Source organism: Podarcis erhardii, assembly GCF_964252035.2.
Source record: "Podarcis erhardii genome assembly, chromosome: 11".
Taxonomy (NCBI): domain Eukaryota; kingdom Metazoa; phylum Chordata; class Lepidosauria; order Squamata; family Lacertidae; genus Podarcis; species Podarcis erhardii.
In genome coordinates, this window is record NC_138501.1 from 53,086,890 (window position 1) to 53,111,860 (window position 24,971).

At 42.4% G+C, this 24,971-nt stretch overlaps 1 protein-coding gene across 3 annotated transcripts in view; it reads right to left on the minus strand.

Annotated features, from left to right (window-relative positions):
- Window positions 1-24,778, minus strand: part of UBAP2 (ubiquitin associated protein 2) — a 76,640-nt gene extending 51,862 nt beyond the window's left edge. For 2 of the 3 annotated variants that reach the window (XM_081881384.1, XM_081881383.1), the window contains exons 1-4: window positions 24,673-24,778; window positions 2,894-3,033; window positions 1,956-2,033; window positions 1,362-1,472 (exon numbers count right to left, since the gene is read on the minus strand). In XM_081881384.1, the coding sequence (XP_081737510.1) occupies window positions 1,362-1,472; window positions 1,956-2,033; window positions 2,894-2,992 (288 nt within the window). In that variant the 5' untranslated portion in view covers window positions 2,993-3,033; window positions 24,673-24,778. Of the gene's footprint in view, window positions 1-1,361; window positions 1,473-1,955; window positions 2,034-2,893; window positions 3,034-24,672 lie in introns of those variants that run through there. The other variant, XM_081881385.1, reaches the window with a different exon arrangement.
- Between the last annotated feature and the right edge of the window lie 193 nt (window positions 24,779-24,971).

Sequence of the window (24,971 nt, forward strand, 5' to 3'; positions counted from 1 at the left end):
AAAATTAATTGGATCCTCACAAGCCTGGTCTGCAGACTCCAGTACCTGAACAAACTTTTGCAGGAACCAAGTCTAAGGAACTGAGGCAGATAATGGTGATGAGGGATGAAGTTCTAGGCCTAACAGACAAAATAAAAACTGACAAAACACCAGGTCTGAATGGCATCCACCTGAGAGTTATCAAAGAACTCAAATGTGTAATTGCTGAACTTCTAACAAAATGTAACTTGTTCCTCAGATACTTAACTGGAAAACTGGTGAAAAGTATTGGTAAAGATAAAATAACCAAGCACAGAGAAGAACAAGCCTAGAGGAAGCTGAGTCAGCATGGCTTTTGCAATGGCACGTCCTGTTTCATGAACCTATTCAGAATTATTTGAGAGTATCAACAAGCATATAGATAGAGGTGATCCAGTTGGCATAGTGCACTTTAGCTTTCAACAAAATACTTCACCAAAGACTCCTGATTTGAGTAAGCTTACTAGTCATGGAATAAGAAGAGAGACTTTCTTGTGGACCAGTGAGTGCTTAAGTAACAGGAAACAGAGAGTAGGAAAAAATGGACAGTCCTCCAAACGGAGAGACGTTGAAAGTGGAGTCCTGCAAGGATCAGTATTGGTACCTGTGCTTTTTAATCTGTTCATAAGCAATCTAGAGCTAAGGTTGAGCAGTGAGGTGGCCAGGTCTGCTGATGATACTAAACTGTTCAAGGATATTAAAACAAAAAGACTGAAATGTTCCCAAAGCACCTCTCCAAACAGAGATCATTAGGATAGCAACTGAAAAATAAAACTTCCAATATTATAATATCACTATACAATCTATGGTGTAACGACATTTAGAATACTGTTTATACAGTTCTGGTCACCTCTACTGGTGTGCTATGGGATAATGTTATTACCTAAGACTAAAGAGCATCAGAAATTGATACACAGAGATGTTATGGCTGTGACAAATCAAGGCACCACTTTGTGACTGTGATGTCACGCAGCAAAATAACCTCAGGCTACTTAAAATTCACCAGCTCTTTCCAGTGTTTAATTTCTTGGAAAGTTCTTGACAGTAGGGCTCAAATCTGTTTAGAAATCATTTCTTTTGCCAGTGATAGACAACTGAATTCCTTACAATTAAGATACATGTTAACTGAGTGAGCTGGGGGCCAATTTCAGAGTTTCACTAGTTTTAAAGGTTTTTGAAACCTACATATAACAAAGTTGTTTCTAAAACATAAGTAATTGACATCTTTCTTAGCTTGGCCACAGCTTTTCAATCCCCAATGAAAAGCAGGAAGTCTCCATGTATTAACTCTTCAGGCAAGGCTACTCTCAAGGATTAAGAAAATCTAGATCTAGAGTCCTTACTGTGTCAGAGTTCCCTTCCAGCAAGATATTGATTGCTCTGTTTACATCTCCATTACAGTCATGTAGAGCCACTATGCAATCATCCTGATTCTTCCCAGTCACTTCCATAAGCTGGAAAAAAACACAAATATATGAGTCACGTTAAAGAGACCTTGATAACACAACAAAGGGAGTCCAGGCAACAAGTGGAAAAATAGGTTTAAAATATACCTACAATTATATATATATATATATATATACACACACACACACCATCCCAAAGGCACTGAGTGGGTAGCAATACAAGTTGCCCCAGGCCTCAGACAAGCTCTGCATGGGCCTGGTTATAACACTGTATTCAGCTAAGTTTCAGTTAGAGTGGACCCACTGAAATGAATGGATCCAAGTTAAATGAATGGATCCAAGTTAATCATGGCCATTAATTTCAATGAGTCTACTCTGACTGAAACTTAGCTGAATACAGTTCATAATTACTATTATTTAAGCTGAAGTTTTAGTAAGTAAGTGGACTTGAAACAGGCTTGAAGTAGCAAAGGGTATTCTCCACCAGTCCATGAAAGCCAACCCGCCCAGGGACAGGGGAAAAACATATACCTGTTTCACTTTATCCTCAAAGTCTGCATCGTTCTTATCGTAGATCATCTGAGCAAGGCGAATTTGTTCCGCTGTTGCCTGGGAAGCACAAACAGATCGGTTATAGAAATACACACGCAAAGCCAAATTTTTCCCCAAATGCTTGAGTCTCCCGTAATTTGTTCCTTTTGTTCCAGGGGTGTGGAACCTGCAGCACTCCAGATACAGGTGAATTACAACTCCTATCATCACCTGGCCATGCTGACTAGGGTGGACAGGAATTGGGAGTCCAACATCACCTGGAAGTCTACTGGTTCCTCACTCCTATTTTATTTTTAACTCCAAGGGAAGAAACATTGAGGCATCCTTTCCTATCTAACAAGCCCAAACTCCAGATTGCAGGCAAATATAAGAAAAAAACAACCAGTGCCGATCCCTCACAGAACAGTTCTTAAAGCAGATAATTTAGCATTGAACACAAGACAAAGTTGTTAAGTTTTATCTAAATTACCAAAGGAACCACTGTTCGGGTGCATGGCCTATTATGAGCCCTAATTAGAGAACTACAACCCCTGAATTTCCTGCCCATTTTTTGCCTAATTCTGTCACTCAATCTTTGCACACAATTTAATTCAATAAAGTGTTCATTTCAGAGCACTGGCATGGTTCTGGCTGGTACAATGGGACAAGGGGTACTGGCAGTTCTGAAATGTGAGCTACAGAAAACATTTATTTTTTTAAGTTTTAAAAATTCATTTAAAATTTGAACTTTTAGTTACAGCAAAATTTGAAAGGCTACGGGTTTGCAATCCTAGACTGGATGGTAAGCACTCCTAATTCAAGTAGATAAGATGAATACCCACTGAGCAATGGTATTTTCAACATCATTTCTTGATCTTGATTAATTCTTACAGGTTCAGAATTACCGATACATGGATCCAGAATATCCACATCCCTACCTGTACTACTGGTTTCTGTGGTTGCGTCAGCTGCGTGGCTGAAATCTGCGCTTTGTCTCGAGTGCCCCGGGTACGTTCACTGCCCACCGAAGTCATCATATACAGTATATACAAAACAACGTATGTACAAAATAGAAAATCTGAAAAGAGAGAGGAAAAATCCAGCTGAGTTAAGCACTGTTCCTAATATGAAAAACTGGCATAAATGACAGTATACAGATTAACACAAAAGAGAGCTAATTATGTTCATATCCCAAGTAGCAATGTGACAATCTTTTTTTTTTTTTTTTTGCACACATGGGAAGTAGAAATGCATTTCCTAAAAAGTCTGGCAAGGCACTACCTCAAAACTCCTATCTGCAGACCAGGTTGGGGCCAGGGTCCAAAAGGCTACTTTGCTTGAACACTGAGAGATCTCAGACTTCCTTCCCTTGAATAAGAGGCTCAGGTGACATTTTAAAAGCTGCTTTAGGAACCTACCCCAACTTTAAAAGTGGTTTCCCATGCAGCACAGAAGTTGAGCTGTCTAGAAACTGCAAGCCCAAAATCCACATGAAGACAGAAAATGGGTTGTGCGGTTGTTTGCATTTTTTGTACCTAAAGATTTCCTTTAATGTGGTCCATATCAGCTGCTACCACATGAGATTAATGAGATGACTCCCATCAAGGGTTCTTCACCACAAAGGGTGGGGGGACATCTGAATTAACTCTGTTTCTACATTATCCAAGGCCTTAACTCCTTTTAATATCAGTTCAAATGGCAAGTACAGTTGTACCTCTGGTTGCGAACGGGATCCGTTCCGGAGCCCCTTTCGCAACCTGAAAGGAACGCAACCCGCATCTGCGCACGCGCAGGTCTCAATTCGCCGCTTCTGCACATGCGTGTGACGTCATTTGCGCGTCTGCGCAAAGTAACCCTTTCTGGTACTTCCGGGTCACCGCGGGACACAACCTGAAAAAACGTATCATGAAACAAATGTAACAAGAGGTATGACTGTGGAGAAACGTGAGGTACGAGTAAAGGTATGTGATTTAAGAAGAGCTACCTACTCCTATTCCACTTTTTCTAATTGTAAATTCATGTGCTCGTATGTGGGGGGGGGGCTGCCTCCATTCATCTGAACATAGGTGTAATCATGGCTATGGCTGGTCACAGTGGTCCTTTGACCAAGTGGCTTAGTATCTCCAAATCTGGGACAGCTATTAACCAAATGAAAAACAAGGAAGCCAGTGGACCTGATGGGATACCTGCTGAAGTCTTCAAAGTGGGTGGAGTTGAACTTACACAACAACTTCACAAGCTCATCAAAAAAATCTGGGAGAGAGGAGGTCCCAGTGATTGCTTAGGTCAAAGCGACATACCAGAAATGAGCAACCTGTGGGGTGTTGCCATATGCAAACAGTAACAACTGCAAACACAAACTCGTAACATTTTATCTATCTGAAGAAGTCTTACACAGCATTCTACAGAGTCATCTGACATTTCACTGCTGACTCGTGCAGTCTCACTAGCATTCGAACTAGGGCTGACCCAAATGCCTTAGTTTCCTCAATTTCCCAACATTTCATGGATCATAGGTGGGGTGTGAAAACCCACCCAAAATGTGGGAGTGAAGGAAGTCATTGGACTGGCTCATACGATGACAGGCAAGTACTACCCCACCTTAAAGTCCTGAGAATTTCATTTAGAAGGAAACTCTGACAAAGCTGGGTGTAGCTTTGCACAGTCTTAATTTTAACCTCCTCTTCCAGCTATTAACAAATTTAGCTTTTACTGGCCAAGCCTATATACCCAGCAACTGAAACGCTGAATGCAATAAGGAAATAATCACTCCAGAGATATGGCAAAACAAACAAACAAACCACCACTTCCTTGAGCTCTTGCATAGTTAACTAAAGAGAGCTGCCTGTACCTGGAAATGGCTGCAGGATCTGACCCAGAAGACCACATTCCATTATGACCGAACCTGGCAAAGCCCAACTTATCTGCTACTTTGAAGATGATCGAAGATCACCTACTCAGCAGAGTTGAGGCCCATTTGCACAAGCCATATAATGTGATAGCAGTATGGAAAGGAAGAGGCATAAAGTGCTACTTGTGTGATACGACGTGCAGAAAGTCTATAGCTCAAGCTTTTCTGAGGTACTGCTTAATCTAAGACATGAAGCACACCCAATTTGACTGCTCATTTTAAGGCAAGTGAGGGCATTCATAAGGTCACAAAATACTAACTTTATGCCGCCACTAGAATGTTAAACTGGCCCTATGAACTGGCCCCAATTCTTTTGCCAGAACTATTCACAGATAAATTTTGTTGTACCTTCACCTTCCACTGAAAGGGCTAGAAATTTGCTCCCTAAAAATCTGCAATGATGCCTAGATTCTGTATCCAAGACCTTTCAAGATTTCTGATGCAATAAGGGCTTACAAGGAGCTAGGTTTTCCCTTTCATTGTGCCATTTCTTCACTGCAGCTTCCACACATTTCTTACCCGTTATCTGCAACCATCTAACAGTTCCAAGGCTATTAGAATGTAACTGGTCTGCTCTCTTATTGTAAGGATGTTTTCCCGTTCTTTTGTTTTGGATCTTTTTTGTACTGGAAAGGCAGCTTTAAAAGCTAGAATTGATTTATTTAGGTTGGAGCAGAGGCAATCTGCTTATGACAAGGTTGCTATATAAAATTTTAGGTTATACACACACAGCAGACACATACTCCGCAGAAAACTAATCCTTCACCCTTCAAATTTTAGGAAATATTCCCTGGGAAAATTACACATAATTTCAGCACACAGAACAATCCCAAAAAGCCACCTTGGCTCTCCTAATAACTCTAAATATTTTTTTTTTATAATATTTATTAAGGGTTTTTTAATTACAACACAAAAAACAAAGCATACAAAAATATCACATTTTATAACATATTTTCTTATCCTCTTTGGACTTCCTCACATCTCCCGCTCCTACGTTCCAAAATTATAGAAAAAATTAGTCCAGCAATTTATCACCTTGTCCCCACCTTAGAATCTAGTTTTCCAATGTTATATCTTAAATTTTAGATATATTCATTTCACTCTTTAAAACATTTAGCTTAGCCTAATCATTATCTAAAAAATTGATTTTTCCATGAATTTAACTTATCTTCATAATTCACTTCATCTAATTCGATGGTGCCAAATTGTTTATGATCAAGCATCCTCCTTAACATTCATACAGTTTACAATATTTTTGCAAATAGTCCTTAAATTTCTTCCAATCTTCTTCCACCGTCTCCTCTCCCAGGTCTCGTATTCTGCCAGTCATCTCGGCCAGTTCCATATAGTCTATCAGTTGCATCTGCCATTCTTCCAGTGTGGGTAGATCTTGGGTTTTCCAATGCTTAGCAACGAGTATCCTTGCTGCTGTTGTTGCGTACATAAAAAATGTTCGGTTCTTCTTTAACACCCCTTGGCCAACAATACCCAAAAGGAAGGCCTCTGGTTTCTTAAGGAAGGTATACTTAAATACCTTTTTCAGTTCATTATATATCATTTCCCAGAAAGCCTTCACCTTGGGGCAAGTCCACCAACGGTGAAAGAACGTTCCTTCATTTTCCTTACACTTCCAACACTTATTATCAGACAAGTGGTATATTTTTGCAAGTTTGACTGGGGTCATGTACCATTTATATATCATTTTCATTACATTTTCTTTCAGAGCATTGCATGCAGTGAAATTCAGCCCAGTAGTCCACAACTTTTCCCAGTCCTCAAACATGATATTATACCCAATGTCCTGTGCCCACTTTATCATAGCCGATTTAACCATTTCATCTTGTGTGTTCCATTTTAACAGCAAGTTATACATTCTTGAAAGTACCTTAGTCTTAGGCTCTAACAGTTCAGTTTCTAGCTTCGATTTTTCCACCTGGAATCCTAACTTTCTATCAAGTTTAAAAACTTCCTTAATCTGAGCATAGTGTAACCAATCCCGCACTTTGTCTTTCATTTTCTCCTGACTCTGCAATTTCCAGTTACCTAATAACTCTAAATATTCCCACAACAGAATGAAAATATATTGGAGAAACCTTTTCCAATTTCTACCTGGTCCAAGAGGCAGGGCCCAGACTCGCCCAGAACAGCTAAAAGGCTCCTGGGGAGGCCAGAGGGACATTGCTGCTCCCTGCTGCAAGGAGGCTGAGGGCACACTCCACAAGGGGTGTTCGAAAAAGGGTGAGAGGCTGTCAGCTCTGCAGGCAAGGGGGGACATAACTGGGCTCCTGAGTCCCACAGAGGTGCCGCAGAAAGAATGCAGTTGGTCAAGGGACCCATGAACTCAAAAAGGTTGAAAACATCTGCCTTAGAGAAAAGAGAAGTGCAGAAATGCATTCTTCCTCTCCCCTGACTCCACCTGAAGAGGAAAGATTGGGTAACATGGGGGTTGCTGTACTCATAGCACCATCTCCAGGTCTCAGAATGCAGGCCTCTGGTTCAATTGTGTGTTTTAAGAATTAACAACAACAACAACAACAACTGCGGAAGATTCCCCTGTTACAAGGTATAGGTCAAGTAGAAGCAAAGAACTGAACATTGGAGCAAGAAAATCAGGCTCTTACAGAACCTATAATTCCTTTACAATAGTGATGTGGCAGAGGGCAGCATTTTGTACTCCTAAAATATGTTTATAAATGGCATTGCAATGTTCCTGCTAGAGGATGGAAGACTAAAAGCCTATTATTAATGCTCCAGGTCTACTCAACCAAAGACTACTTTAACATGCAACTCAGTAGTGTGCCTACTACAGGAACAAGCAGGTAATAAGTGTTCTTATACCTAGGGTTTGAGCTTTTGAGTTTGGAGACGGGTGGCACACTGGAAGGAGATTGAGGGGAGAGAAGAGAATCATTGTGTGTGGAAAGAGAAGAGGATCAGTCAAGACCTAAAATCTCAGCTAAAACTCAAGTTCTGGCTATTTTATACTTTTAAGATGGCTGGGTCTGCTTAGCCTGTTTCCTTTAGGCTTCAAGGATGGTATGGTTTTTTTCAGAAAAACCAAAAGTATGAGTTGAAAAGTGGGGTGAAGAAATGAGAAACATTTCATACAGTCCCGAAACAATTAAAAAGAAGTCATAGTTTTAAAAAATCAGCTATAGGTTGGCTTAATGTGAACAAACAATATGATGGTGCAACACTTCTGAGACGCTTCTGCTGTAATCCTCCCCTACCCCAGCCACACTCTGGCTTGTTGTGGTGTCCAAGCTGAGGCTTATGTTGTGTTGTTCTCCAAACAAACCATGAGCAGTCACCATGGTTTATTCTTAGCCAACCGCGCATGGCTAAACCATGGGTCTAGGTTTGGACATCACAACAGGACAAAATCCAGCTTTGTTTCCCAGCATCACAACAGCTGCAAGAATAGGCAAGGAGCACAATAACTTTTCAGCAGCGTATGTGGGCATAAGTGTTGTTTTTTAACTGTGGTTTAATGCAACATGCAATCTAGCTCAGCCTGTGTCCTTGGGGCCAGAGACTAAGGATTGTGAGGAGAGAAGGTGGATGTGGTTATTGTTTAACATTTATATTTTGAACCCAGATCTTAGCCTCTATCCACCAGACCATTTTAAATTTCAAGTGAGCCAATAAACCAGTGTTCCCCAGTCTGGTGCCCTCCAAATGTTCTGAACCATGACTCCAAACAGTCCCATTCAGCTGTACTTCAAAACATCTGGAAGGCACCGGATCAGCGAAGGCTAGACGAAGCACTCGGCTTTGAATCCTACTCAAGAAGCCTAAGGCACAACAGCTACATGCAGTTGCTAGGAATTTACATTTAAGAGCAAGATTCTTATAAACCTAACAACGTACAAGGAAACAAAGTGCAGTGAGCCAAGACTAGAACATTGCATGCTTTTGCCAGATGAGGGGAACAATTCGTGTGTATTCTGCTTACACACAAGCTCATACACTGCACTCTCCTGAACTTTCTAAACTGCTCCCCCTCCCCCTGGAACAAGTTTCAAATATTTCCCCAGAATAGAAGCAGAGAAGCAACGCTTGCTAAAAATAGCCGAGCTGAGGGCTCAGAAGTTAATCGGGAGATCACAGATGACCATACTCCCAATGCCCCTGGCCAAGAAGCATATATCTGCCCCTAATGCACAAAAGTAATGGGCAACATTAGCTGGTTGAAAGACAGAAGAAGGAAGGGACCAAGAGATCCCAACTGCCAATGTCAAAAAAGAACAAAAGGTTTCAGCAGCCAGGGACTAATGCTAGGAAGGTTAGCAGGCCATGTATATGCTACATACACATTAAACTTTTAAGGAACCTTGGGAACTGTTGCTTTGTTAGTGGCACAGGAATGAAAAGGAGCCTCAGCTCCCTCTGCCCCCTAAAAAATAAAACATTTCCCAGAGTTATTTATTTACAGTATTCAGTAAAATGCATACACCACTTGACTGTAAAAAAATAAAACCTCAAAGAGGTTTGCAAAGAGTATAAACCATATCAGTAGAAACAGTTAAAAACTACTATTTAAAACATAAAAAACAGCAATAAACTAAAAATGAATTAGAACACACATAAGCATTCTACATACAGTCATACCTCAGGTTGAAGTAGCTTCGGGAGAAGTATTTTCGGGTTGCGCGCTGTGGCGACCCGGAAGTAACGGAGCACGTTACTTCTGGGTTTTGCCGCTCGCGCATGCGCAGACGGTCAAAATGACGCCATGCGTATGCACGGAAGCTGCGAATCGCGACCCACGGACGCGGGTTACGTTCGCTTCTGGATGCGAATGGGGCTCCGGAACAGATCCCGTTCGCATCCAGTGGTACCACTGTATCTGGGTAAGCTTGCCTAAACAAAAAATGTTTTTAGCAGGTGTCAAAAAGACTACAGTGAAGGTGCCTGCCTGGTATCAATAAGCAGGGAGTTCCAAAGGGTAGGTGCTGCCACAATGAAGGAACAAGGGGAACAGGTATTATGTGGCACTTGCAACAATGCCAGGTCTGCAGACAGAAGTGGGCAAACTGGTCCCAAGCTAAAAGCAACACCTCTGGTGAATTATTTGATGGAAACCAGCAATCTAATTTAATAAAGTTTGGGTTTCTAGCTTAATTGCTACCACAAGCAAATCCCAGGTATGTTTTTATGCTGTCTTGCTTTTATATCACGGACAGAATGTATAATGTTAAGGAATCTCACTAAGTCGCATTCCCTTATTTAGGCATCTGGTTGTTACCCATGGTTATTGGAAGCTGGGCATGACTAATCAGTCATCTGCTAGTCAACTCAGTGTTATAAAATCTTCTAGGAAGACTTAAAGTAAGACAATAAGGTATGAAAAGTCCTCTTCGGGCTCCAGGGAGGGTCTCCTCGCAAGCCACTAGGGAGGACTCTCCAGCCCTCTCCCACCATTTCCTTGTTTGACTCTATTTATTTCCTGACCTGACGCACACATAAGTGGGATGACACCTGTACTTTCAATCTTTACGGAGTTTTGGTATGACACAACCTAGATGGCACCGTGACAGTGAATCATCCCAATACCACTCCAGACAGCCTGACATCTTGCCAAGTGTTAGGATGAGCTTTGTGCTGATGGGGTTTGCAACTCTGTAAGTGCATGAAATCCAACCCTCAAAGAACTACTTAGCAATCATCTTAAGAGCTGCTGACCAATAAGCACTACTTGAGTGAGAGCGCTCATTCCAAAGGAAAGGTGCAGCACTCTTGCCAAGCATGAGGTCTTCCTTCGAAGCCTCAGGCCCTCTGAATTCATCAATGGAATAAATGGGGCAAACTGGAGGGAAGGGGTTTGCAAACACTTGCATGTTGCTCAAAATGTAGTACAGCTCATTGTTGCCATTCATTCCCGCAGAGAATAGCAAAGTATCAAAACATATATTGTCTTAGGAACACTTTTCCTCAGGAACTTCCTTTCTGAGTAGTTTGAAATCCACAAAATGTCCACTAGAACATTTCCTGTGCAAATGCTTTTGAGTTGAAAGATTTCCCTTGCCATGAAGCTAACAAAGGAGAATAAATCTTTAGGAAACTCCAGCTACCACTGGAAATTTCCTTATACAAGGCAGAACACGTACCACCACCCAGTATCTTTATCCAATGGTTTACAAATACTTACTTTATGAACTCAAGACAATAGCCTGAATCACAATCAATGCTAAACTAAACTAAGGCTTAGGTGTTGGCAAAATTGCAGAAGCAGGAAAGGAATTGCTTGCTTGCAATGTTCTCGATGTGCAAGAACACACTTGCTTGTTCCTGCTAAGCCACTGTTTACATTAGTATTAAAAGGTAACGGTAAAGGACCCCTGGATGGTTAAGTCCAGTCAAAGGCGACTATGCGGCTGCGGCACTCAACCAGACTAGTTGTTCATAAATCATCCTGTTTTACACAGAGCTCAGTGGATAGAGCATGGGACAATTAATCTAAGGGTCATGGATTCGAGTCTCCCGTTGGGCAAAAGATTCCTGAGCTGCAGGGGGTAGGACTAGATGACCCTTGGGGTCCCTTCCAACTCTACAGTTCTATGATTCTATGACTACTGAATGGAGCATTGCAGTGCACATTGCTCATTCTTATCACCATGGCACCTTCTGAAGATACCAGGCCTTGGGCTGAAAGCAAATTATGCAACAACCTTGCTGAAACTAAGCAGGTCTGGCCTAAAGATTGCCTAGATGGCAGCATGCCCAAGAACACAATGTATGAGTTCTATCATTGAAGAAAGCAAGATACGCATAAATGTAATAAAGAAGACCAATTCAATTGCTCACATTAAAGCTCTCCTGCAAATAAATAAATAAATAAATGTAAACATGTTTCACTCTCTCACACATAGCTCTAGGGAGAGAGAGGACTGACAAAAAAAATTGATGATATAAAACCAGGTGTAGACATCACCCCCTACACCTTTTCAAAGTTTTGATGATCAAATTTTCATCTGCAGCAGACACTGAGAAATTCCTGGAATCATTTATTGGACAGTCTCATGCAATTTACTGGCAGAGCGGCAATGCGTTGTAAGTTACGGTAGTTGCTGTAACTCAAGGTGTCATCATAAATGAGTTGAAAAAGCAACTTCATAGGAAGTTTGAATCACATGGTGACCCATTCATCACTCTAAGCCAGGGGTAGGCAACCTAAGGCCCGGGGGCTGGATGCGGCCCAATTGCCTTCTCAATTCTGCCCGCGGGGCAGTCTGCAATTCAGTGTGTTTTTACATGAGTAGAATGTGTGCTTTTATTTAAAATGCATCTCTGGGTTATTTGTGGGGCATAGGAATTCGTTCATTCATTCCCCGCCCCCAAAGTATAGTCCAGCCCACCACATGGTCTGAGGGACGGTGAACTGGCCCACAGCTAAAAAAGGTTGCTGACCCCTGGACTAGGCTATTAAGATTTTTATTCCGCTCCAATTCAATATCCAAATATACATTTAAAAAGGTAAAAATAATGTACGTATACACATTTTTTTTTGAAAAAAAATGTATATTAAGTATCACTTAGTACAACATCCTTTGTTTGTTCTCGAACTCAAGATGTAAACAATAGCAGCCTAATCAACACAGCCCTTGAAAGCCAGCCCCCACCCCACCCCACCCCACCCCACCCCACCCCAAAGTCATTATCTTAACCTCTCTATGGTCCATCTTCCTCAGTGGCAAGATTGAAGACTAACAACATTTACCTTCCTTTCTATTCTCTGAGACCTACTTGAGGCAAAACCTGATGCACAATGCCAGAGCCATAACTCTGGATTTGTGACATCATTCTGTTGTCACAGTAATTGGCACAAGGTCAGTACTGCAGAATACTCTTCAAATTTAAGACGGAATATTGCCGAAGGCAATTGCAGACCACTGGCTGCAAATCAAACCAAAGAAATACAAACACAACTGGATTTAAGTGGGCAAACAGGGATGTTAAAATTTCCGTTCTATTCCCTGAAAGCCTTATTTTCTCTAACTGTACTCAGCCTAGCCTATTCACTGCTAAATTACTACAGAAGCATGAAACCCTGGCAGAGTTCACACACCACAGAAGTTGCTTAGCATTTGAATAGATTTCCAATGACACTAAAAGGTGCTGAAAAAACAGTTTGGGTGGGGAACCTCAGGACCATGGGCCAAACTTGACCTGCAAAGCCGTTTCCCCAAAACCACACCCACCTGCCATCATATGTCATCAAATATGGGGAAGATGGATGTGGCTGCCAAGGCACCACCAGGAGTCTTAAATTGCACTGGCAGGGGAAAGTGGGCTTTGGCTTTAAGACCCCGATCTGATGGGTGGTAGAGTCAAAGCCTGCTGGGTTGGCTCTGCTAGCGAGTTCTCTGAAGCCTCAGGTGCTTTAAAGCAGTGTTTACCAACCTTTTCCCGATCACGGCCCCCTTCTGACCTTGTTTCCTTCCTGTGGCCTTCCACCCCGTCCTACCGGTAGAAAGGTAGCAATTTAAATGCTCTGTTTGTTAACAGAACATATTTTATTCATAATTTCTATACAGTGGTGCCTCTCAAGACGAAATTAATCCGTTCCGCGGGTCTCTTCGTCTAGCCGTTTTTTTGTCTTGCGAAGCAAGCCCATTGACAGCTTAGTGGATTAGCACTATTAGCGTGTTTAGCGGCTTTTAGCGGATCAGCTGATAAGCGGCTTAGCGGCTTAGGAAAAGGGGGGGAAGGGGAAAAAACCCGCAGGAACTCGCAAGACATTTTCGTCTTGCGAAGCAAGCCCATAGGGAAATTCGTTTTGCGAAGCGCCTCCAAAACGGAAAACCCTTTCGTCTAGCGGGTTTTCCGTCTTGCGAGGCGTTCATCTTGCGGGGCACCACTGTAATTTATACAACATACAATTACATAAAATGATAGAAAAATAACAAAATATTGTTGAAGCAGAAAAACATAGCTGGAAGGGACCCCAAGAGTCATCTTTCTAGTGCAACTTTCTAGTGCAATGTAGGAAACTCAGCTAAAGAATCCATGACCAATGGCCATCCAACCTCTGCTTAGAAACCTCCAAGGAAGGAGAATCCAGAACCTCCCAAAGCAGATCCATCTTCAATGTAAACAACACTTATTTGACCCCAATTATTTGACAGAGGGTGAAAACTACAAATAAGTCCAAAAGCATACCCTCCAACATTACTCTGATGAAAATAAGGACGTCATATGCCATAATAATAATTTTACTATTTATATCCCGCCCATCTGACTGGGTTGCCCCAGCCACTCTGGAAGGCTTCCAACTTATATAAAAACATAATAAAATAATAAACATTAAAATAACTTTCCTATACAGTGCTGACTTCAGAGGGCTTGGGGACAGATAACTCCATACCCGCCAACATTTCTCTGCTGAAAATAGGAACGTCCTAAGGAAAAGTGGGACATTCCGGGATCAAATCAGAAACTGGGACAACTTCTCTAAATCCAGGACTGTCCCTGGAAAATAGGGACACTTGGAGCGTCTGCAAAAGGGAGTTCTGTATATATGGGGAGGGGGGAATTAAAAGCAAGTAGTCCTCTCTGACCTGGTGCAAAAAGATATTGTCCTCTGGAGGAGCCCTGGCTGCCTAGATAAAACACTATAGTCCCCCACCTTTACCTGAGAGTGAGGCCCACTGAACTCACGACACTTAGTTATTTACTAGATACAAGTCAGCAGCACCAGATGACACTGCTTGGTTAGGTGCTGGGGTGGATTGCACCCCACGCCTTGCAGAGTCAGGCCCAGGCTGCCACCTGGCCCAGCACTGGTGGCAACTACAAGCAGTGGTCAAAATGGGAGCCTCAGAGATAGCCCTCTCCTACTGTAAACAAACCATGACTATACAAATTCAATATAAAATGAAGTGCTAGGCCGCCCCCTGGTGGGCCACCCCCTTACCTGCTTGTGATTTGCCAAGCAGATACCCAGCCAATCAGGATTTTTTATATATATGATTTTTCTTTTCTTTTCTTCTCACTTCCCTCTGTGGCCCCCCATTTATGTAATTTTCACCTGTGGCCCCCTTGGAATATCCTGGGGGGCATATGGCCCCCAGTTGGGAAACACTGCACCATACAGGGCTCTTTGCAAGCCCTGTATGAATTAGACATCCCAACTTTGGGACTTCAGAGCATCCGTCACAACTGATTTCATTGTGGGCAGTTCACCTGTAAAGGCAATCAGTTCACCTTGGCCCCAAAAGGTATATGGGGTACTAAAAGGCATTTCAGCCACAACACACCTTTCCCCCTTCTTCAAGTAAACTGGACCCAAACTGTTTAGGCTTTAAAGGTGAGTACCAGCACACACTGACCAGGCCAAATAACAGCACTAGCACAATATAATTGTTTCCTATATACAGTGGTACCTCGGATTAAGAACTTAATTTGTTCTGGAGGTCTATTCTTAACCTGAAACTGTTCTTAACCTGAAGAACCACTTTAGCTAATGGGGCCTCCTGCTGCCGTTGCGCCGCCGCTGCACGATTTCTGTTCTCATCCTGAAGCAAAGTTCTTAACCCGAGGTAATATTTCTGGGTTAGCGGAGTCTGTAACCTGAAGCGCATGTAACCCAAGGTACCACTGTACATGAGAGAATGAAGCTGGCAACAATAAATTAAAAACTGGTAAAGTACACTTCAGGGAATTTGTTAGAAAGGACAAGCTTTTTAACTGTAAGAGGGGTTCAGTATGAAGAGGCGCCCCTGGAGATTGCTGACTTGCATATCTTTACAACATGTGCCAGGGATATTGTAAACTTAAGACTTCCTTCCTTAGGCAAAAGGACCAGACACCCTATGGGTCCCTTCAAAGTCTAAGATTCCAGTTCTATTCTACAGCTACTTCGCTACTATAGAAATGACAAGAAAATTGAAATTGGACACCCAGGCTCAAAGGGAGAGGAGAGCTGTGTTCCCTAAGCTGAGAGACAAATTCTTGAGCATATCTGCTCTGAGTGTGATTAGATCACTTCCTGACTCCTATGCAGAGACAGCAGAATTTTCCTCCTTCACTGACAGCTGATTGGAAGGGAAAATATCCAGAACATCACAGGTCTTTGTTTCTCCCAGAGTACTACCATTTTTTCCCCAAGTCATACTAAAGTGCCCTGGGAACCCTGAAGAAAAAGGACTTTCCAGAAGTTTCTGGAACGTTAGATGTCATACTGTAAATAATATGTAGTTTTTCTACATGAATAGATATTGACCAAGGGTTTCAGGCATTATATCAAAGCAGTTAAATGAAACTAAGGCCAACTTCCCTATGATAATCCCCATTCAATGAGTCTTGAGGATGGTACCAAACTCTCATAACCATTTCATTACATTTCCAAAAGCAGGCTGCCCCTAAAACTTTAAGATGTGGCACGTACCACAAAAAAGCTGGCTCTCATTTTACATTTTTGTTCGCAGGTACACAATCCCAATGCAAAACACACACATGACCTATCAAGTGTGGAAGGCATGCAGATAACTCTCAGACTTGAATTTGGAGGTTTAGATCCTTTTCCCAGTCACAACTAGAGGTTTTTGAAGACTCATTCATCTAACTGTACATGTGTGCATCCTCCAGCTTTGTATTTTGTACTTTAGTATATATAGCCCAATGCAAAGTGAGACTCAGTCCTTCAGTTGTGCATAGGTAACTGTAAAGAGGACTTAAAGAAACAGCATCAGGAAATACACTACAAAATAGATTTAGTGTCTTGCAGTTGTATCTAAGCAAGCTGTACTGTACATGAAACAGACTCACTGAAAATAATGAACTCAAGTTAGTATCTTCCACTAATTTCAGTGTTTTGATTTTAAGTTGAACTTAGTTGGATACAACCCATAAGCTGATTTCCCAAGATGCTATGCACAATTCAGTATTCATATTCAAGCCATATTAATTGAAATAAATATACTGGTACATTTAACTTGGTGCTGAATTATATTACAAATTACAAAGGTTCTAAGTCTGTGCATGCAGATACAAAACTAGTTTTAACATGGGCAGGAAGAAACGTCCCACATACATTGGCTATGTTTGAAAATCACTTGCACTGACAAGAAAAGGTTGGGGCACCATGGCTCACTGCACATAAAGAATGCAACAGCAACCTTGATAAGTCCTTGTTATTCACATGATTTTCAAGGCGCAAAGCAGATGTGTGAGGGTTTACAAACTTCTCCTTGCCCCCATCCCACACTAAGTTCTCTTTCACCTGGATGAAAAGATGAAGTATGACCTAACTACATAATCTTCTAGCTGCTGCAACTCTAGACATAAGTTGGAAAAGAAACAGGCAGTGGTTGATAACATTTCAGGAATTCAAAGTGGGTTCTTAACAGAAATTTCAGCAGTTAAAACAGCTTTAATTTCTTACAAAGCTTTCTAACCCTTCCCGTAGGTAACAAAAGAAAGATAGTAACACGACTGCCAGTTATTACTACCCAAAGATGCAGTCTTTTTCTAAACTAGACAAAATGGCCATTTCTGGTTAAATACAGTACACTATAGCTCCTGCTGAAGCCCCTGGAACAGTGAACCACTTTATAATGTGCACCAATCAACATAACAATATCTTATGCACAAGAAGGTATCACAGACTTACAGACAGGACAGAAAAAAGGCAAGATTCCTAGCCATTATCTGTTGTGTGTTTAAACATAGCAGAATAAATTTAAAAAACAACAACTTCAGATTACATACATGGGTCAAGCAACATGGAAAACTGTTCCAACCAAAACATTGAATGAATTTATTATTTCGGTCACAGACCAGTTCCAGCTCACATACAAAATCAGGGAAGTCATGAAACACAATAGGGATACATTTAAATTGGCAGTTCAGTATAACAGGGACAGTACATATATAGCAGCAGTTAAAATATATAAATTAGATCTTACTTACTAAAATATAACCTGAAGTCTACCAAAACATGAAAAAAAATCATACCACTCTATTCCTTTAAGTCTCTTTTACTATACTCAAACTCAGCCATCATCTAGCCTCTGTTCCAACTTGATACAGTATTAAAATAAATTAAACATTAACATCTGATCTAGTTTAGCTTAGTTGGCAGGCACATTTTAAACTGATCACATATATCTGTTATGTAAAGTATTGTGCTAGATTTAAACTTAAATGTTTGGGGTGGGGACTGTCTTCTGGTGCTGTGCTGCCCCACAGACCAGCTGACTGTTGCAGCATTGTAGCCACACCAGCCAGCCAGCCAGATGGAGATGTTAGGCGGCAAACCTATATATAAAGGAATATAGAAATGAAATGAATAATAATAATAATAATAATAATAATAATAAACCCAATTACAAAAAAAAAGCTCCTAGACATTCTGTTGCAGTGACCATAACCTAAATTAAGGTGTCATCTGGCAATTAGCTTATATATTTGAGTTTCTAACACTGTAAAGAGTTAAACTAATAACCACAGCAGCACCGTTTAATCCAACAAAATGTATATATTCCATAATCGGTAAGTCACAAAAGAATATCAGTCGGGGCCCTATGGCAAACTCCCTCTTCTCCTTAAGTAACCTTGTAGTGCTGAACAGTTTAAACATTTTCAGCGATAAATGCTGTTGCAGAACTGCATTAATAAGGATTTTCTGTTTAACAGCTGCCAAAGAGAACAGCCACTCTTGTATGAAGCTAATCTTACCACCAATTATCTAAAGAACTATGAGTCTTTTTCCTCATTAAGTCAAGTTATTTCAATGGCCCAGACACATAAATCAGGAAAATGTTTTTGTTCTATCCAAGTAACCAGATTCATTTAGTAGTTGTATCCTACAAACATTGATAAAACAGTATACAGAGCATAATACAAGATTAAAACTCATCTTAAACTTTTTTTATAAAGTAGAATAAAGAAAAAATCTCCACCCTCTCAAAAGAAATATTTAGAATTTTTAAAAAAAAAAATAGGGAAAGATCAAAGCTCCTTCAATACTCCATTGATCTTAATGCAAGCTGTTCCACTTAAGCAGGTTAGCATCTCCTCCAGCTAATCTGTTAGAAGACTGAATTAAGTTGTAAGAAGGGTTCCACTGTCCAGTATTCCTCAAAGCATTTCTTGCAGTGACACAAATGGAAAATCTCAACAGCACACGATAGGAAATCCTCCTCCTACAATAATGTCAGCGAATGAAGTACAGGAGCCACCAGAAGCATTCTGGTATATTCTAAGGTTTAAAGGGTTTTCAGGTCTTCTGGAAGGCAGAAAGAGCACAGATGTTGTTTTCCTACCGTGCTATCTCTATTTTTCAAGGCTGTTGACTATATCAACTGACTGCCAAGGCTGCTTCGTTATTCTCTTTCTTTCCTACTGCTATTCTGTTTTTACTTTCATTTTTGCATTTATATTTGTGTGGTGTGATTTTTAACTGCTGGAAACTGGATTTGCTCTAAATGAACTAAGTTTTGCCTTGCTAGGGATCTAGCAACGAACTGTATGATTTATGCCCTAAGTAAACTCTACTAACGGCATTTCCTGCATTCTGTGTCTTATTGGAATCCATGTGTCTGCCAAAGTTCCGCTACTCAGCTAAACAAAGGAGACGGAAGTGCCCCGGGTCTTGGGGCACCGGCTCATGACAAAGAATGGCACCAATGAACAGATATAAGATCAAACCACAGACTACGCACAATGCAATATTTACATGGGCAAACAATGTGTAGGATAAATCTAATGAAGCAATGAGGATACTGATTTATATAAGCTATAAGAATTTATTCTAAAAACATATGTTACACAAGCAATGTTCGATATTACAAACCAGGAATATATTTAATATTTTAATTCAAAATGAGGTCCATTAGGGGAAGTATCACTGGGATGGCCAAGCTCGCATTTTGCCAACAAGCAGATCCATGTGGATGCATAGCCCGCTACTGTATTATGTATTCATAGCAATCATTGTGGGAAACTCGTCTCCTAAAGATATGTACTACCAAATGGCAGCAGCAAAGTCAATATACTCAGTAGTAACTGGGTAATTTTGTTAACATGAAGCCAAAATTCAGACAACCTCACTTCCAAAAGCTCATCTCTGAGGGTCCTAGGACACAACAGCTGCTCCTTTTGCACAAAGACAACTTTGTGACTTCAGTTGCAAACAGGTTTCATGTCCACTCAAACTACTATTTCTTCAACAGAAATGCAGTTGGCAAATTTTGACTACACAAACTCCAAATTACCCTGGCCCAAACTATTAACTAACTAACCCTGGCAACAGACCAATTGACAGTTTGCCACAAGGTGCTCATACAGGGTTGTTTTGAGTGATTATTACAGTTTGCTTCTGTTGCACAGTCACTCAAAAGAACACTCTGTACAAGCTCCTTGTGACAAACTGTCACTGGAATTCGCATCAGCTGCCACACAGCGGTCCCAACTGTTAAAATGTAAAGACTCAAGCCTTTCAGACGTTTGGTTACAAGTGACATCAACACAGCATTTTAAAATGTCAACAGAAGTTGCAGGAGAGTTCATCATACCAATGAAGAATTAAAAGAATTAGGTTTACTTATATAGCCCACACCCCACTTGTGGCCCACCAGTTGCTATTGGCCATCAGCTAATCAGAGGCAGGATGACATCACAGTATTATGTAGCCAATCACTGAGGACAAGTGATGCTGGAAATGACTATGAAAAATAGAGTACATCTAGGTCACCTCTAATCATGCCTTGATACTTCATAATTGTATAGCTTGCAGCTTTTCCATTTCAGTGTACAGTATAAGAATTTAGAACATTTGTGATTCTCACACACACACAAAGCCTCACTGCTACTTCACAGCTTAGAAAAAAGTAACTGGAGCTTATCGGTATTTTCATACTAGTAAGGAATAAAAAGGTAGCTAGAGGGAACATATTTCTGGAGCACACAGAAGAGCCTCTTGAGGAAGCAGTGATTCAGGCCAAAGGTAGTTTGCCAACATTAGAAAAGGCAACAAGTTTTCTAAAGTTTTCTGTGCTCCAGTTCTTTTCCTGCTGTCGAAAGTTTTACACATCTTGTTCTTCCTACAATGAAAATCTAGGTCTCTTACGCAGCTTGGAATACCGCAAACTCAGCATTAGAATATAAATTTAACAAAGGTATTCATAAAAACATCACTGAAAACATCAGTAAGTATTGATTATATTAAAAAGAAAAGTCATGTTGCAGAGGCCTGTCCAAAAGGACCCTCCATCATCCTTGAAAATAAAATAGCACCGTATCACAACACCCTCTTCCCGCCTAGTGGTGCACTTGCCTTTCATACTAAAGCTTAGAGGGCAATGGGGGAATAGAGGTCACATGTTCCCACCAAACCCAATCCACTGCCCACTCAACAACAATGACCCTTTCTTCTATTCTTTTGCCACCTAAGGGATTAGGAGTGAAATTGAGCTTGGAAGAAGTGCGCCCGTAGATATCAATTCTTACTCCACCCAATTCTTCACAGTTTCCTAGTTGCAAGATTTAGGCATTTTCACTTTCTTGTATTAGCACAACTCTATCACCAGACACTGGCCGCCCCATTTATAACCTCGCATTTAATATAGTATACAGACAATGCACAAGCTCAGACTTTGGCAGACCTGCAGAGAGAGGTGCCTGAGATCCAGAAGACAAGACACTGAAAGTAAGTCTTTAAAATGAAGATTTTCACAATCCTGTGAAACAAGGATTGACAAACACTGCATACAGCAGCTCTGAATAAAGATATGTAGGAGGCTGCCTAGCAATGCAGCTAAACCTATATGGATGGTTGCCAGCAAAAGCAACACAAAGAACCTTTAAACAGCCACTGAACAAGTTTGCTGCAAAAACAATCTGAAACTCAGCCTGCCTATTTCCAAGATGTTTAAAGAAAGATAATACAAGACAAAACACATTTGGAAATCTAAGGTTTTTGAACTCTGCCTAGACCACTCTTAAATTCTAACTCAAATACATTTAAAGATATAACAACAACTTGGAACATATCTACTTATCTCTCAAGCGGAAAGGGCAAAAAGAGATTAACCTGAATTCCAGGCTTTCACCCAACTTGTGGGAAATAGCATGTTTAAAAAAGCATTTTCTACATATACTGCAAAACCTGCCAGATACAAAAAAAAACCAAAAACCAACCCATTCACAGCTTAAGTTAAAATTCACAAATATTTGGGAGAACAAACAAAAACCTAAACCTAAAACACCTTCACTTCCCCCAGACTGTACGTTAACATGTGTTTACAATAATTAACACAAGACCTTCAAGTAGCACATTTGGAGTAAAAAAAGACCACTCCAGTACTGCAAGCTGATTTTAGCTTTGGAGGTATATTGTTTCTCACAAAGCTAAAGGCAGCAGACAAACAATGTATGGCTTTTACAAACAAAGCTAGTTAGGTAAATGTGCAAACAGAGACTCCAGGGAAAGATGCGAGGAACTACTATAAACAGCTGCTAAGGATACTAAAGCAAGTAACACCTTTTATGATGCTATTTTAGGAAAGAAGCATTGCTGTTCTAAGTCTGCTCTTTTTTCCCTCTTTTCACCGTATTTAAATCCAGCTCCTACTTCCCTTCCTGGGTGAAAAAAGCAACTGTTCCAAACACAGAATAGGCCCTCAATTTTTCCTGCCTAAATCACTCAAAAGAATATTCCCTCAATTGTGCTACATTATTATAACTCCTTTCATCACTGATTCAAATAAAGACAACAGAGAAGAGGAAGACAGGTGGCTCTTTGGCACCAAGAGGGCAGGACTGAACTAGTCTAGTAGTCACTTACAGGAGGCCAAGTTAACGACCAGGAAATTCACAGCAAAGAGGTACTAGTTTCAATTCTGCAGGATCATTACCCCCTTTAGGTGTAAGAGAATTGTAAACACAGACTTGAGGCTGGCCTTATACATGTTTAACTGCAACCTAAGTAGGAAGATGTACCGAACCAAGACAGTTTCATGCTTAGTTCAATACTTAGCAATACTCCTCAAACTTCCCATGATCCCCTGAATCCCAGAGGTCACTGCAGTCAGACCTGAAATAGCAAGTGACTCTTTTGGAACGCTCAACACTTTTTGAAGAAAATGGGTCACTATTGTTGCTGCAATTTCTTTCACAAACAGCAGCAACATAAGACAGAATTATTTGGGTTTTTTTTAAGTATGCAATTCCAATAACACAACCCTGTCCCAGCTTCCATTTCCTCACAAGCCCAAACAGAGGAGAGAGACAACACAGGGAAGGCATAAGGGCAACAAGCAGAGGGATGACTAGTCACAGGTCTTGTCCTCAAGTAACCTCCTCGAGCTCTTTGGGTGGTGCCATTGCTTATAGAGACGCTTCAGGTATCAGTGATTTCTTAAAAGGGGGGAATAATTGAAGCTGACCCTAACATACCCTGTTAGATCATTTGAGGAAGCAGCGATGGGAAAAAAAACCCTCCTTTCAGAGGGTCATAGCGAAGACCCTCACATGCACCTACAGGGTGATACAATCAGATCAGGCAGAAGAGTTGAGACCAAACACACTGCAAGCAGATTGGGGGGGGGAGAGAGAGAGAGAGAGAGAGAGAGAGAGAGAGAGAGGGAGAGAGAGAAAGAAACTCAAGTATCAGGAGACCCTGTTCTAGGAAGCAAGGGTGGGAGACAGGTTGGCAACTGATCCTACTGGGAAAGCAGCCAACGCTAGTCCAAGTGCAGAAAGGCACCAAACCCCGGGAAAGGGATCACCAACCTCCCAAAATAAAACTAGGGTTTGTGGGGGTGAAGAGAGGAGGCTGGCTGGCTGGCTTTGCTCCCTGGCATAGCAGGGATACTGAAAGGCAGAAGCTGTCCCAGGGCCTGGTACCCATCCTTTCGCCTTTATCCCGGGGAAGGGGGCTGGGGGAAACATTTCCCCTGCACTTTTCCTTTCCTCTCCCCAGAGAGAGTTCTTGCTGCCACGCTCCCTCGTCCTTCTCCATCGCCAACATGACGGTGCAGTGGGGTGGGGCAGTCTGCGAACTTCTCTTGCCCCCTGGAGAGAAAAGAAAAGGTTTCTGGGGCTGGAGGAGAGAAGGGCATGAGAGCTTCCTGGAGGGTGGGGTCTCCACCACCACTTCCACCTCAAAACGGAGCAAATAGTGGTGAAAAGATGGGGGGGGGAGAGTAGAGCAAGAGAGAGTGAGAAACAACTCAGCAACTTTCCAGGAGTTTTTCAGCTTTATTTGTCCCAACCCCTGCCTCCCTTGGGAGCGTGTGTGTTACGGGGGGGGGGAGAGAGGGGCCCCCAGGGCCCACGCGCCAACTTTCCCCTCGCCACACACCCACTTTCCCCTCAAAAAAAACCACGAGGGGCGTTTCGTCGCCGACACGGGAGGGAAACTCCAGCAGCAGCCCCCCCCCACCGCCCGCCTTCCCCTCACAAGAGGAGTGGGGGCACCTTTCTCCCTCAGCCCCCCCCCCCACTCCCCATGGACGGTATTCACAGGCGGTGGGGGGGCATTTTCCCTCTCACGTTTTCACTTCAGGGGGGAGTGAGGGCCCCACCGACTTCAAAGGGGGAGAGGGGACCTTCTAGGCCACCCCCCTCCTCCTTTAAGCGGAGCTTGGGGGGGGTCCGTCGTCTCCTTCGGTCTCCCCCCTCCCCCCCCACTGGCCCCTGAGGGGAGGCTGAGAGGCTGCGCGCGCCTCTTCCTTCCTTTCTCCCCCCCCCCATACGGACTAATATTTCAACCCCCCCTCCCCCCCCCGGTCTGTCTGTCTGTCTGTCTGTCTTTCCCCCGCCGAATCCGCCCCTCCCCGCCCGCGGTCGCGCGCTCGTTACCTGCCAATGTGCTCACAAAGCGGCAGCGGCGGCGGCGGCGGCAGCGGCGCCCACCCCTGTCACGTGACTCCTCGCCTCTGCCCTCCCCTCGCCTCGCCCCCGCGTTCCCGCGCGCGCGCGCCCGCTCTCTCTCTCTCTCTCTCTCTCTCTCTGTCTCTCCCTTGCGGCCTGCACAGCCCCGCCCTCAGCACGTGACGCGGCTGCAGGCGCGCGCGCGTGCGCCGTACGGCGGGCGGCAGCACCGCGCCGCTTCTCCTTCTCACGCACGCATGTACGCACAACGCCGCCCCCCCCCCGCC